Genomic DNA, 15,352 nt, shown 5'->3' on the forward strand with positions numbered 1-15,352 from the left:
CGCATAGCAACGCATCACTTCCGGCTTGAGGTCACAAGAATCCTTCTCGTTGACCGATCGGGATGAGGAGTTATGAACTCGCATTAATCGTCCTACCCAGTGATGTTTATGGCCCGAAATGAAAGTGATTTATCTTATCGTCCACCTCCGGTTGCGTTTCTGCTGAAAGGACAACAGATTTGGGGCAGTGGTAGCTGGCAAAATGAGATCGCCCATTGAAATACAAAAACAGACTAATGAGCTGGTGGGTGATCTCTAAAATTAGCCTTTTTTGTTTATTTTTATCTTATTACCGGTCACTTTTTCTAATCACATCCGACAGACCATAAGACACGTTCTTGGACATGAGAAGGCAAGCAGTCTCAAGACACTCTCAGACAAGCCACTCACCTGCTACCCCGGAACTCACCTGCAACACGTGTTTAACGGGATTTGTTTTCAGGTTGAGTAGTACAGCATCTTTGTGTCATTATCAACCTCCTATTCTAGCAAACCTAGCGGATGATTCAGTTCTGCCAACATGCTGCCTGTAGACAATTAGACTTACAGAGGCAATGAAAGTGTTAAAATGTCAAGTCTGCTCAGCTTATCATCAATATGTCTTTGATTTGTACTTGTATGTGTGTGTGTGGCATAGCAGATGGAACCTTTCTATGTGTAAACTGCATTGAACTAGATACAAACTTGACAGATGGAAGGGAGCAGGGTGTGGGTGCGTGTGTGTGTGGGTGTGGAAGGGGGAGGGTTGGAGGAGTGAAGACTGGCATCGATTACAGTCCCCTGACAGTGAGCGGGGAAAAATGTGTTTTACGGCCGAAAAAAAACCCCAAACCAGTTGGCGACAGAATTATAAACAGTGAAAATTGTCTGTCTGGTGTATTCTGCCTTTCTGCTTGTCTCTTAGCCTACCTGCTTGCCTGCCTGCTATTCTGTTTCTCCACCGTTCAGCTGAAATGACCGAACGAGTGACAGTATTCGAGGGACAGTAATTAATTGTTTTGTTTGACTATTCAACTCTCTCACCCGTTTGTGACACAGTAGTCTACTCTTGTTTACTTATCACTCTCATAAATTTAAGCAGTCAAGTCTTATTTTGTGTTGTTGCCATGGAGATGATTAAAAATCGTTGAATAGTTGTAAAATGACTAAAACGATGATTACATTTTGAATTTCGATAGCCAGTTGAAGTCATTAATGATTGCAATTATCTTGACTGTAAATAAGCAAGCAAAGAACAAATGGGAGCTTTCTTTGGCTCGGCAGTAGGCATCTGTCAAGCATTTCTCTTAGTATTACAAGTACTCCTGTGTCTATAAATATGCTCCCCTCAACGACTGGTACCCAAAGAAATTGATAATCAAGGAAACGACAGCCAATTACTGCTGCAAGACGCGGTGTCTCCCACCAGACCACCCGGTCCGACAGATTCATTTACAACCCAACAGACAGAGAACAGGCCGTCCCACCCACAACTCCCCATACAACAACACATCCAAGACATAGAAAACACAAAGGGTTGCAGAAACAAACATTACAGCCCCTTACCCATCCAACAGCATGTAAACACCACCATGGACACTTCCACAACCACAGATGGAGTTTGGCCAAAAGCGACCAAGCCACTCAAACTATAGACTAATATAAGATAGAGAAAAGATGATAACTGGGTCAAACCAAATAAATGCTATCACTCCTTCATCTTCTTGTAATAGTAACATTGACTACAAATGACTACTAAAGATGTTTTGTATTGTGCTTGTATTTTATAAATAAATGTCCGAGGGCGGGTGGGCTCGTAAAATTGCGAAAGAGTGGTTGGCGATAAGATCAGGGCAGAATGAGAATGTGATCGTTCTGCCGGACCCCGCGAAGGGTAAGGGAGGGGTGTGATGTGTGGGGATAAGGTGGTAAGTGGGGGTCAGTCCGGTAAACAAAAGGTGAGGCGCGGATTCATTTATCAGGAGTGGGCGACACTAATGGACGATGGAGACGGAGGGGATGTGTCTGCAACCGGTGGTCGGTATCTTTGTCTTGCTGGCGCCTGCGGTCTAAGGTTCACAGCCATCGACCGAGTTAGATGGAGAAATCAAGTGGACCGCACGTGACAGGAAGGCCTTTCACTCGATCCACATCCTCTGCTCTCTGTTTTTCTCTCGTCCTCTGTTTTTCTCTCTTCCGCGCTCTCTCCTCTTTCTCTCTCTTCACTTTTTTTTTCTTTTTTAGCATCACTGACCTTTGCTTTGTCGACCTGACTGTTCGCTTTCTTGGTGCTTTTGACCTGTTTTCATTTCGTCACTCCTCCATCTTGTTTTATGCCTTTTTCGTAATGCAGACGTATAATCAATCTCATACACAACCCTCTTCCCCGCCTATGAGCTACATATCTACCTGTCTGTTGCCCCCACTAACCTTAACCTCAACACTACCTATCTCCCTTTTCTCAACACTAGCACTACATTTTTATTACCAACACTAACAGATTACGGGAACGGATGGGGTTGTTTCCTCGCTGAACCTCCCCACTTACTCACTTACCTACCCATCTAGGGTCTGACAAGCTCTATGTTTCTCCATCATTAGTAGTAAAAGGTTAGGGAGAGAAAACACGCCCCCGGACTGGACACAGGCAGCAGACATCCGGCACCCAACCGAGTTCAACACGGTCAAAGAATTCATTAGTCAACACCCCCGGCCTTTACTACCCTCCTCCCACTCACCCTTCAAAAAGAAAAAAAAAATAATTCTGGTGTTGAATTCCCTGAAGAGCAATATCTCCTCTGCCTCAGTCTCCCCATTCATCCCACAGTGGGAGTGTGCATACCTTTTCCTCCGCGAACCGAAAGTTCTGCTCTGGATCCCTGAGCCACTCCAGTCACACACGCACTCGCCTCCCTCATCCGGGCTTCTGGTGATGGAGAAACCACAGACTTGCATAATCACAGAAGTCTGAGGGAGAAGCATCGGAGTGGTCTCACAGACAGACCACTGGGGCAGACGGCCGCGAGTCCATCATATCGGCGGGAGATCTCTGTCTACTACAACCACATGTGGAGCGGAGTCGTGACAGAAACACAGAACAACAACGCCATGGCCGATTGGCAAAGGGAGATCACCATGAGACGTCTGCTCTGATGAGAAACGCGGAGGGACTAATCTCAGAAGGGAGTGGGTTTTTTTTTTTTTTTTTTTTTTAATAGCCGGTAGTGGTAGGAGATGATGAAGGGAGAAAGACAAAGGAAAACGAAGCAAGGTAACTCTTTCTCCAACGGCGATGGGGACGTGGGCGACGACTACGTGGTTATGGCCCTTGGATGTGGGTGGCAGTGAGGATATGGGAACTATAACAACACTCACAAAAAACCACACACATATATACATACATGCGCGCATGCACACACACACACACGCATGCACGTACACGATTCACATCAAATGAATGAGCGATCGGCGATGGAATAAATATGTACGGGCATGTTCATGTGTGTGCTCATGCTGATGCTGGTCAGAGAGAAAGATTGATCTTTTTTTTTTTTTTTTTTTACCAATCACAAATAAAAGCATTTAGAAAGTTGAAGCGTATTATCGCCGTTATCTCGATTTCTGCTTGCCAGTCTTTCGATTTCACTTCCCAGTGCATCTCGTGTCCTCAGTGTTCAGAGTAATATACATTCGCATATCAAATATATGACTGTACCAACACAGGCCTGACAGACCAGCATGTTCTCGCTGTTTGCTCTCCCATCCCTCTGAGATATTATGGTTTGATTGCCGGCGTGTTTGATCGGTCAGCGCAGGCCCCAATGTTTATATTTGTTGTCACTGATGACACTAAAAAATAGAACCCATACCATTCTTTTTCGCGGTCTTGTTATAGCCGTACATCAAAGACCGCCTAATATGGTCTATGATACATATTTTTTTCGAGAAAGTGGCCCAGTAAATGACATAACTTGTATATTTTTCATGAAAACAGATTTTATGTCAGTCCCGATAAGCGCTTGTCATAAACTGGGGTAAAAACACGAATATGATGTATTCACGTGCACGTTGATCCGATGAACATTGTCTTCATTTTTTTTTTCTTTTGCAGATCACTGAGAAAAATAGCAGCATCTGAAAACTTTACATGCAAACTGGGTTTACTTGTTTTCCACACAAAGTGGATATAGGTGGCGATATATAGGTAGCAGAGACTGAAGTACCTGGATTGAACTAGATTTGAATGCAGAACTTTACAATCCTCTCTGAACTGTCAAGCCTTTATATTCAAGCGAGGTTCTAAGAACTTCCATCGCAATGTTCTTACACCGATCAAATATATTGTACATCGATCAATCAAATTCTTTATAGGGACAGTCTCATTCTTTTTTCCTTCATTTTATTTAACTATTAATTAGAGATCTTCTTCTATCGTTCTTTTAGTTTAAAGCTGATCCAGTAATAATAATTGCAGCTAATAATAAATTTGGCTGTCGTTTTTCTCTCATAAAACAAAAGGAAAACCAAACTCCAGCCCATGTCGGGCCTCAGGCAGGGACGGTCACTCTGGCGAACTGTCAACAACTTCCGGTTCAAGGCGAAGGCTACATCGAGCATGGAAGACTTTCGACTTTGAAGCACATAATCACGTCAGTTTGGCCTGCAACAGGCAAGAAGTCGCTTATTGTTTATTATTTAAATAAATTCTATTCTTTGACATCTCCGAACTGCGAGTTAGAAATGTATTTCATAATGGATCTTAAGCGCTGAAAACAAATCGATCTTAAGCGCTGTTTACCCTCTGGCGACATAACCGTCTCTTTTCCTGAGTCGGAGGTCAGCCTCGAATACTTCAGCAGTCACATGCTGCACACGTCATCGAAGTTACAATTTACATTCGACAAATACTTGGTTGCATTTAAATTAATACACGTGATGTTTACTCGTGACAAGTTGGGCTTTTGGGCGTTCTAACACGAAACAAGTCAGTGATCTCCTGAATGAAAGTTGATCGATGTTTGAGCATTTGCAGCTTTTAATGTTAAATGTCATGATAACAGTCATGTCTTTCTCTTAAAGTAAAAATATCAGAGTGGCATTATAATTAGGCAAGACATGAAGGCAACTAAAATCCTCATAAGTGTGACTGAAACTGGAGACTGCACACTTTTGCTATTTTTGTGATTATGAGTCATAAGCAGTTACTTAAAAAATGTATGCAGGCAGCATCATATGACATTATTAAAAACGAATATTGGTAATGTAAAAATGGCAGCTACTATCTAAATTTGCATGAAAAGAGAACTGCAATCTTATTTTACTTAAAAATCTTTTAGGTCAGAAGGTATAATGCAGTGTAGTGGTGTATATCTTTCTTTCAAGTTTTTGACTGGAGCACAAAGTTCAGAAATAGCATGACCAAGATGGTCAGATGAAAAAGAGTGATATCAGTTGATTAGAACACAATCCTACCCCCCTCCCCAAAATCCCCAAGAGGATTCTTAGCACTTGGTATTAAAACTAGAACACTTGCAACGAACACAGTGGAGACAATGTAGATATATATATACTTAAATAATAATTATTTGCAATTGTACATGCAACTAAGAAAATAGTTGTGTAATATAGTTTTTGTAAAATGAACTACCTGACTTTGACATTACTACTGGTCTGTTTTAGGATGCTGGAAGCACTATTTCAACGATGGGGCAGAGTGCATGTGTGGTCTCTTGCACTTGCTGCTGCTGGTTTGGCTTGGATAATATATAGTGTGCGGCAAAAGTCAAGCAACAAAGCCACTTCTGATGGGGTAATCTCCAGTAACAATTCATTGTCACTGCATAAAAAGTGATTTCCAAAACCATAGTTTTATATTTGTTACAGTTTTTCATAGCTATAATCTGTATTAAAAATTTGCTGTACAAGCAGAAATTTGTTTGTCCTGCACATAGACTTTGATGCAAGAAAAGATAATGTTTAGGTAACACTAGTAAGACAATAAAGAGTACATATTTGCAGTGATTGTTGTTTCAGGAAATCCCTAACAACCAGGGGAAAAATGAAACTGAAACATTGCAAGTTTCCAGGAAAAAACCATCTCGCAGAAAGCGAAAGTTAAAAATTTTCTATGGAACACAAACAGGAAAATCTAAGGTATGGATAAAAGAAGTGCTGATATAATATACCTTGAATGCAAAAAAAAACTTCCTTCCCTGCACACACACACACACATATATATATTCTTCTTGTTTCTTATCGCTCCCAGGGGAGCATAGGGCCACATGTGTGTGTGTGTACACAATTATTTATTCATGTAATTATAGAAGGATATAGTATAATTTGCATCTTCTTGGGATGGTCTGGTGGCACAACAGTTAGTGCCTGTCACTAATACAGTGAGGATTGGCTGTCCTGGGTTCAGATCTTGTCTGTGGCATGCTGTTCTTTCTCGGCATGTGGACATTTGTTTACAGAGCTAGTTTGCTTTGATATAGTCTTAGTGGTGTGAAACAAAAATTTCCTCCCATCCAAATGGCATCTGCTTTATTAATTTCTTTATAGTACAAACCTTAGGTGTTTGTGATGTTGTTATGTTTAAACAGACACTTTCTCCTCATTTCTACAATAAATCAGGGTTTCCTATCTCACACAAAACACACTTTAAATCAAGAGAATTCAAATTATTTACATAAAATTTGCATAGTCAGGAGTCTAAAACCATAAACATTTTGAAGTATCATTGTGTTTAAGACATTTTGTTATAAATCAGGCATATAAAGGCTAATATTTTATTGTTACTTGTTATGTCTATCAAACAGTTTGACCTGCGTATAAACATGACACAAATAATGAATGCACTTTTTTGATCTATTGAGGTCATGATAACGTATCTTAATTTATATAATGTTATTTTTTTTACTGCATCTGACTAGCAAGTACCTGATTGTATCTTGGTGTCTGAAAACTCATTGCAAAAATTTCTTGCATTTTATAGATAGAACTCACTAGTAAGTGTTATAGAATGCATTCAAAATAAACCAAAATGTGTTTGAAAGGATTTTTTAACAACTTTTGATTTCCTTTTGAGCAGGCTTTTGCACAACGTCTTGCTGCAGAAGTGAAAGCGTATGGCTATAATGTTGAGTTGGTTGATATGAAGACCTATGATCCTGAAGAAAACCTTGCTGAAGAGGTCAGTTTGAGCTGGATTATTTTCTTTCTTTTTCCCTAATGGTTAGGATTTGTTTTTTTCCTTGTGTGTCAGTTGTTTTTTTCTTTCATTTCCTAACAGTATTCCATTTTAGAATTTATCATATATCTTGTAAAGTTATGGTTAGTCAGTCTTTATTAGTTTTTGAGAATGGTTTAAGTGGTTTGCTTAATTTTTCTGTCAATTTTGGCTTTTTTCTCTTACCAGGCTGTTGATGGCAGTGTTTGTGTATTTCTGGTGTCTACATACACTGGGGGAAAACCACCAGAAGATACTGAATGGTTTTTCAAGTGGCTGGAGGATACAGCTTTGGATTTTCGTGTGCAAAAGACCCTTTTATCTGGGATGTGCTATGCTGTGTTTGGACTAGGAAATTCACTTTACAAAGAAAACTTCAATGTGGTAATGCTGTAGTTCTGTAATGCTGTTAACTCTTCCTATATAGCTCATTCTCACAGATGCAAACGTCTTCGTAGTTATTAATAATAATAAATGCAAAGTTAGTAAAGTAAGTCCAAATTATCTTATAAACTAGATTTTTGCAATTGAAAAAAGTTAATATTTGCAAAATTCATAGTGAATACAGGAGGTCCTTGGGTTACGTCAGTCCCGAGTTATGATGTTTCGTGGTTACAACACATCGCCCATTTAATGTATAAAGCCTTGTTTCGACTTAAGTGGTTTTGCACCATAAACATCGTAACGCAAACTTCATGTTTGGTGTGTGCGGCGGAAGAATGCATTTCATTATTAAAGGGATACTCAAGGATTGTGATAAGGCTGTGGCGATGGTCAAACGTTTCCAAAATATATTTAGTTACAATTACAGAGCATGAGAGCAATACAGGAGAAATAAATAATTCATTTCTCACTTAATTACCACTTATTAGCACTATTTCGGTTGTCATTGTTTATAAAAATAAAAAAAATCCCGTGAAATCGACTGTTATGTCCTTCCGCCGAGTAACCGCCATAGCTTGCTGAGATAGTCAAACAGACGAACTTGTATGTGATGTCAGTCAGAGACGGACAGCAAGTGTCGGTGATCATTGCTAGGATTTGAACTAATGATCAATGGTGTCTCGTGAGTTAATTTAGGTTTTAAAGTGAACTTTTCAAAGCACAGTTTTAAAAATTATAGAAAACAGTCTGTCTCACGTGGTAAGCAGTCTTGGTCATATGTCATAAGGTCACGTGACAGACAACGAGACTTCATCTAAGTAAAAGAAAGAGTCCTATGTAATTTCTCTTATTAAACACAGCATGCTACAAAACCTTCAACTTTTTCCTTATGAACAGACACAAAAATAGACGAGATTCAAGTGGATCATACTCTTTACGAGATTCTAAGCAGTTTTATTTTGCCTTTACAATGCCTTTAAACGTATTTAATATATGTTTTATTGATAATTACTGCAATAGGATAGGTGTTAGGATAAGATAAGTGCTTGCAGTAGGTTATTTATGTACAGTATGTACATATGTTCCAACTTACAGCGAAAATCGGTTTACAATGTGACTTAGGAATAGGACATCGTAAGTCGAGGACCCCTGTATTTCTAAACTTTTTTTCTCTTTTAGAAAATCTTCTTGTTCCAGTCCATTATGAAATTACAAACAGAACTGCTTTCTAGGAGCATAATTAAATCAATTTAATCAATTTTTTTGGCCACAAAAAAATAGTAACTAGAAAAGTGATTTAGTTATTTGAACCTAGCAGTTACTTCCTTTGGTGGAACTGTATCATAAATCATTGTTCATAAAATAAAAAGGCATACTTAGTGCAATCATTTACACTTATGACTTAAAAAAAGGGTTTAATCTTTATTATGTATTTATATTTTTCTTCATGCAAGAGGCTCAAGTGGTTTCTTTTTTTTAATTTTTATTTATTTATTTTTTTCTTTTGATAAGGTGGGAAGAAACCTAGATTCCTGGCTGCAAGAGTTGTCTGCTATCCCACTCGTTTCCATGATGACTGGTGATGAAAACACAGCAGAGAGCAGGAATGGAGGTTTGTGATTAAGAGATTTTCTCTCTTTTTTGTTGGAGCTTGAACAATTTCTGAGCAGCATCTTAATATAGCAGGCGTGCGGCGGCACTTTTGTGTTTCTCAACACTTAAACACAGATTTTCTTACACAGCTCTCTCACAGTGGGAAGAAACTGAGATGTGTCACTGACTCCACCAGATGATTCTCATCTATGGAGAGGATGGTTTATTACCACAGTGTTGTGAAAATCAGGTGCCCAAGGGTTTAGATCTCAGCATGGGCATGCTTTGTGTAGGCACTTTTGTTTTTTTACAGGGGTATCTATAGTTTGGTGTAAGATATCAATTTGCTCCTCATCTTTCTGTGGAAATGTGTACCAATGTTTTACCCAGTAAAAGAAAAGATTGAAACAAAATATTCAATGAAAATGCTTTACTTTCTTTTGATGTAGGTATCGAAGAAGACTTTTTAGAGTGGAAGAAGGCTCTGTGGAAAATGTTAAAACCAGCCCTGGATGGTCGTAAAGTAAAGCATTGCAAAGGAGATACTTGCAGCAAAAAATGTGAAAATTGTAAATCTGGCAAGCTTGGGGAGGCAGGGGATGCAACCCATGAACACACAAAAGGAGGATGTAGTAGTGATGAAGAGGTAAGGTCAAATGTCATTTACACTGACTACATGGAAAATAGATTTGTTCATTTTGATGCGATATTATGATGACCACTGGAATACATATTTGTTCATTATGATACATTATTAATTACCTTTTGTAATGTATAAAGTTGATGTGGTCTTTTTTTTTTTCATAGGATAGCAGATCGTAACGATGTATTCATTCAAATTCCTTTGCTTTTGTGAATAAGTTTGAATTTGTTGTAGGTGCATTTTCTCCCTTTCTCTCTTGTACATGTTTTGACTGGCACCTGTTAAAATATTTTGCAGATTCAGTTTGAAACCAGTAGTGAAGAAGAGGAGGAGGAACGTGAAACTGAAGGCATGACTAACTCCGGGCTTGTTGATGTAGAAGATCTAGGAAAACTCATGGAGCTTGCCAAAGTATGTAATTGTATCCAATATTTAAAATTACATATCAAAAATCAACCCTTTGGAGTGCATATTTCACCAGAAATAAACCTCATTTAATGAATGATTGATCCCAGACAGTACCCTGGATACCATAAGAAGATGGCTTAGGGCATATTTATTTATTTTCAGACAGCAAGGACAAAAGAAGAAAAAGAGATGACGCAAGACAATGGAGAACCACGTGAAATGATCACCCCTCTTTTAAGAGAGTCACTGGAGAAGCAAGGCTATCGGCTAATCGGTAGTCACTCTGGAGTGAAGCTTTGTCGGTGGACAAAGGTACAGTCACAAGAAATTTTCTGTGGGTCTTCCCCTCCTTTTAAGTCAGTAGTCAAATTTCACCGTGATGTTGTAGTCAACAGATGCATCACATCATGGTTTCTTTATACTAAGCAACAGTTCATTATTGTCTTTGATTTTTAAAATACTTTTTTGCTGACTACAGTCTATGCTGCGAGGAAGAGGAGGGTGCTACAAACACACTTTCTATGGCATTGAAAGTCACCGCTGTGTGGAAACCACTCCAAGTCTTGCATGTGCTAACAAATGTGTTTTCTGCTGGAGGTAAACATTTTCGTCGGGTGTATAGCATAAGATGGCAGTAAAGGGATATTTAGTTTCCAAATCTTACCCTGCATTGTGTTCATTTTGATCAACAGCAAGCAGACATTTAACAATACTAATATTACCCAAGCGCTTGCACACATGTAAGTAAAGAGTGTCTATAATTCAGACTTATGTAATCTTATTTAAAAGTAAAGGCTTGTATTTTCTTTTTTAATTATTATTTGTGCTTCCTTTCAGTTTTGGTAATTTTTCTTTCATTCTGTTTTTTTTCTTCTGTGTCTGTCAGTTGTTTTTTTTCTTTTCTTCTTCCTAACAGTATTTCATTTTAGAATTTACAGTATATCTTTTATGGTTTTTTTATGACATGCTGTTTTTAAGGTCTGGCTTACTGTTTTAGGTCTGACAAAGTTTAGACAGCCGATACCAGCCTGTCATTTTCCCTGTCTCACTCACTAGTAAACTCATTTTCTTGTTTCATCTTTCTTATGGTTCAGCGGTTAAATACATTTCAAAAGTACTCTTAAAAGAAGAAATAACTACTACAGTGTTGGGTTCACAGGCACCACACAAACCCAGTTGGCACCGAGTGGAAGTGGAAGATGGATGATCCTAAGACTATATTTGATGGAGCCCTTAAAAACCATGTCAACCTTGTCAAGCAGTTTAAAGGTAGGCTGCAAGGAGTTGGGGCAGAGGAATGCAGTGTGGTGTTGACTTTAGAGACTGCATGTTGTTTGATAGGAGAAACTGTAATGTCATTGTTTGTCAATGATTTAATAGTTCCATAAGAAGGTATTTTGTCTCCTGAGTGTTTCTTTTTTTGTGGTTTATTTTGTTTTCCTAGATTAAGGGAGTAAAGATGATAGTCATGAGTTCTAAAATGCTTCTCCATGAGCGAGTGAGGAAGCTTTTGCATGGGGAAGATTCATATATGTTCTATCAGTCTATGTATATGTGTAATTATTTGCATGTATATATATTTTTGCTTGAATTTGAAGTTTTCTTCCTGATTTATTTATCAATACTTCTGACAGATGCCTTTCAAAAGACAGAGGAGGTGTAACAAATCCTTTTTAAGAATCTGTTGGGTTTTAATAGATATTGGGTGTTTATTTTAAAATCTTACATGATTTTTCAGGTTCTAAAGAGTATTGTATTATGAACAGTTCCCTAAAATCTGATAGTTCATGTAATTATGTTTGATTGCTTTTGTATGACATAAAGGAGTCCCTGGTGTCAAGCCAGAGAGACTGGCAGAAGCTTTGGAGCCTCAGCACTGTGCTCTGTCTCTGGTGGGTGAACCCATCATGTACCCAGAGATCAATGCATTTGTCACCATGCTGCATGAGAAAGGAATCTCTTCTTTCCTAGTTACCAATGCCCAGTTTCCAGATGCCATCAGGTATGAGTCATATTCCCATTTTTCATTTTTAGCTTCTTCTTTTGGCATAATATTCTTGGACTTCTTAAAAACGGTGCTTTTACATCAAAGAAACTTACATACAGACTTTGTCGTTTCAGCTGTGCGACTTCTAAATGCTGCTGTGTGCAAGTGAATGTAGATCATATGTAAGCCTGAACTATGATTGCACAATTTGTATTTGGTGCAGCAGATATGAATATTATATGATTATGTATCTTTAACTCACAAATTTCTTTCCAGAGCACTGCTGCCTGTTACTCAGCTGTATGTGAGCGTGGATGCAGCCACAAAAGAAAGCCTGAAGAAAATAGACCGCCCATTATTTCGAGATTACTGGGAGCGGTTCTTAGACAGTCTGAAAGCTTTGTCTGAGAAACAGCAGAGAACTGTGTACAGGTTGACCCTTGTAAAAGGCTGGAATACAGAGGAGCTGGATAACTATGCTTCTCTGATCTCCATTGGCAACCCTGACTTCATTGAAGTTAAAGTGTGTTTGTTGGAATACTACTAGAAATTATGATTGCATGGTGGAAATAGTGACATTAGAAGAGATTTAGTGAAAGACGTTCCTTGAAAGTACATGCGTAAAGAGAGCCTGCCTACTGTAAATTCTAGATGGTGGTCGGGAGGGGGACATTGAAGCGATTCTTATTGTAAATCACAGTAAAAGTATGAATTACCCAAATTATGTTTGTACAGGGTGTCACCTACTGTGGAGAGTCCAAAGCATCCAACTTAACCATGGTCAATGTTCCGTGGCATGAGGAAGTAGTGGACTTTGTCAAGCAGCTGGCAGAACGGCTGCCTGAGTATGAGCTTGCTTCAGAACACGAGCATTCAAACTGCCTCCTCCTGGCAAACAAACGGGTTTGTGTCACTATAACTTTTTATTAATATTATTTTTGCTGTAGTGTTTTGTCGTTTAATGTGAAGGTTTTTTTTAAGCTTCACAGTAATGGCATTAGCATAATTGGTGAAATATTTTTTCTGGAACTGGGGCTTTGCTTAGGATACTGATCCAAAGCTAGTGGATATACCCTGCCTCAGCTAGCTGCCATGCTAGGACTTATAAAACAGTTCTGTCTTAACATTTGAAGTGCCCTGTTAAAGTAGTTTCATGGTTTTTTTTTTAATAAACCATGTTGCATGCTTTTTGTTTTTTTGAACTGCATTAGTTCATTGATTGCAAAAATGAGGAGAAAGGCATCAATCAATTCAATTTTTCACGATTTTTATAAATGAAAGGTGTTTTTGATATATAATTTTTTTGGTTTAGCTCTTTAAAAAAAAAAGGCTTACAAAGCATGATAGTTAATAAGGCATTTAAAGTTTATTAGTTATCCATTTTACTAAAGAGTGCTATGGCCCCCTATAATACAAAATCACCTCAAGGTGAAAGCACTTTCCTACTACAACCGGCAACACCAAAGTTCTTTTCAGCAAGCAATGAAATTTGATATTTAGCAATAACATTCAGTTATTTTCAACATTAAAATATGATTATTTTTCAAGAATAACATTTGATGCTTTGTAATCGATGTGGAGGTTGAAGTAGGTGGATGCCAAAAAAGAAAACGATTAGCGCGACACTGTTGAGAGGAATTTAAGGGGAAGTAAGCCGAACATAGGACATGTCAATATTTTTCTCTCCCTTCCTGCTCGATAAGAGCTTATGGTGTCAAATATTTTTAACACTTTAAAAAGTAGAAATCACGTTTTTGAGCGTCATCTCCTTGCCTTATTGCAGTTCAAGGTGGATGGTGAGTGGTGGACCTGGATCAACTACCCCAAGTTTCACGCACTCATTCAGCAGTACACCAGCAGCAATGGAGCAGCAACTTTTGCTTCCACAGACTACATGGCAAAGACTCCAGCCTGGGCAGTGTACGGCGCCACAGAACAGGGGTTTGATCCCGTGGAGACCCGTTTTTATCGTAAAAAGCAGAAAGATATCAGTGGCTGCTAAACTCTGAGTGAGGGTGGGGAAAGATTAATTTTGTAGCAAACCGTGCCTCTATGACAAAGAGATTTAAACTGGAAGTTTAGCTGTTATACGTGTGTTCTGATATTGGATATTTGTTTTCACTTACCACTATGTGTGCTTGTGTGTACATGTGCCTGCACGTTAGTTGTTTTGTTTGTTTGTTTTGTTTTCTCATTTCAGTTTGAAGCAATGTTAAGGTCTCATCTAGTGGTGAGATTTGAAGGAATAATGGACGAACCCTAGACAAATTTTGAAGAGGATAGTCACTTTGTTTCCGTACCTGGTTTGTCTGTCCTCTTTTTTTTTTTTTTTTTTTTTTTTTTAAATGTTTCCACATGACTAGAATCTCATTACTGAGGTAAATGAAATACCTGCATTATTTTTACTCAGACAACAGTAGGGCTACCATCCATCAGTGATGGATATACACACCATGACCAGCTAATCACTGGACTTATTATCTGTGTAATCATCACATTCGCAGAGACAACTTTTTGTTTGGTGTGTAGTGTTCATGTGATAAAGCTGTCACCAGCTTTATGGTGTTTACAGGGTCAGCTACTTTGCCTTCATATAGTAATATAGCCTTATTTGCTGGCTCAGCACGACACCCATCCCTCTAGCCTTATGGTGTCTTAAGGTTGGTCATAAGCCTTTATTTGCTTCAATTTCTTAATATGGCAAGTAGTGGGACATTCTCCAGAATGACAAGGCAGGACTGGGCATAGGGAGTGCTTTAATCTGAGATTACTCATTTTCATCACATTGTTTTGATAGCAGAAGATTTTCAGGTTGAGTAATGTGTTCCAAAAAAAAAAATACTCGATAGGAAATGGTAGAGGTTGTGTGAAGCGTTTCTTGATTGCTTTGAGACGTTTAAGTGTAGGATGTCTGTGTGTGTGTGACAAGTTGGGAGGGGGTTACATGTGCTTACAAAGGTGGGAAAATAAACATCAAGACAGGAAGCTATGCTCTGTCAGCATGAGTTCTTGGGAACCCCCTTGCTATTGTTGAGGACTGAAAACGACGACAAATAAAGTGAATGACTCTTGCGGCGTGTGTGTTGACTGTCGCATCTGCCAGAGATACTTGTGGCGTGTACATTAAAAT

At 38.7% G+C, this 15,352-nt stretch overlaps 1 protein-coding gene across 3 annotated transcripts; it reads left to right on the plus strand.

Annotated features, from left to right (window-relative positions):
- The first annotated feature begins 4,563 nt into the window (after nt 1-4,563).
- Nucleotides 4,564-15,294, plus strand: LOC112562727 (S-adenosyl-L-methionine-dependent tRNA 4-demethylwyosine synthase-like). 3 transcript variants are annotated; one of them, XM_025236173.1, is made up of 15 exons: nt 4,564-4,648; nt 5,659-5,788; nt 6,013-6,132; nt 7,070-7,171; nt 7,397-7,591; nt 9,104-9,203; nt 9,634-9,830; nt 10,125-10,238; nt 10,398-10,547; nt 10,714-10,832; nt 11,395-11,504; nt 12,060-12,237; nt 12,499-12,745; nt 12,958-13,125; nt 14,006-15,294. In XM_025236173.1, the coding sequence occupies exons 2-15, from the start codon at nt 5,660-5,662 to the stop codon at nt 14,222-14,224; spliced, it is 2,148 nt and encodes a 715-aa protein (XP_025091958.1). In that variant the 5' UTR covers nt 4,564-4,648; nt 5,659; the 3' UTR covers nt 14,225-15,294. The 3 variants fall into 3 exon arrangements, with proteins under 3 accessions (XP_025091958.1, XP_025091959.1, XP_025091960.1); XM_025236174.1 differs by having other exon boundaries at nt 4,582-4,628; XM_025236175.1 differs by lacking the exon at nt 4,564-4,648 and adding an exon at nt 4,867-4,963.
- Nucleotides 15,295-15,352: the final 58 nt, after the last annotated feature.

The sequence above is a fragment of the Pomacea canaliculata genome, linkage group LG4 (genome assembly GCF_003073045.1).
Source record: "Pomacea canaliculata isolate SZHN2017 linkage group LG4, ASM307304v1, whole genome shotgun sequence".
In the NCBI taxonomy this organism is placed as follows: domain Eukaryota; kingdom Metazoa; phylum Mollusca; class Gastropoda; order Architaenioglossa; family Ampullariidae; genus Pomacea; species Pomacea canaliculata.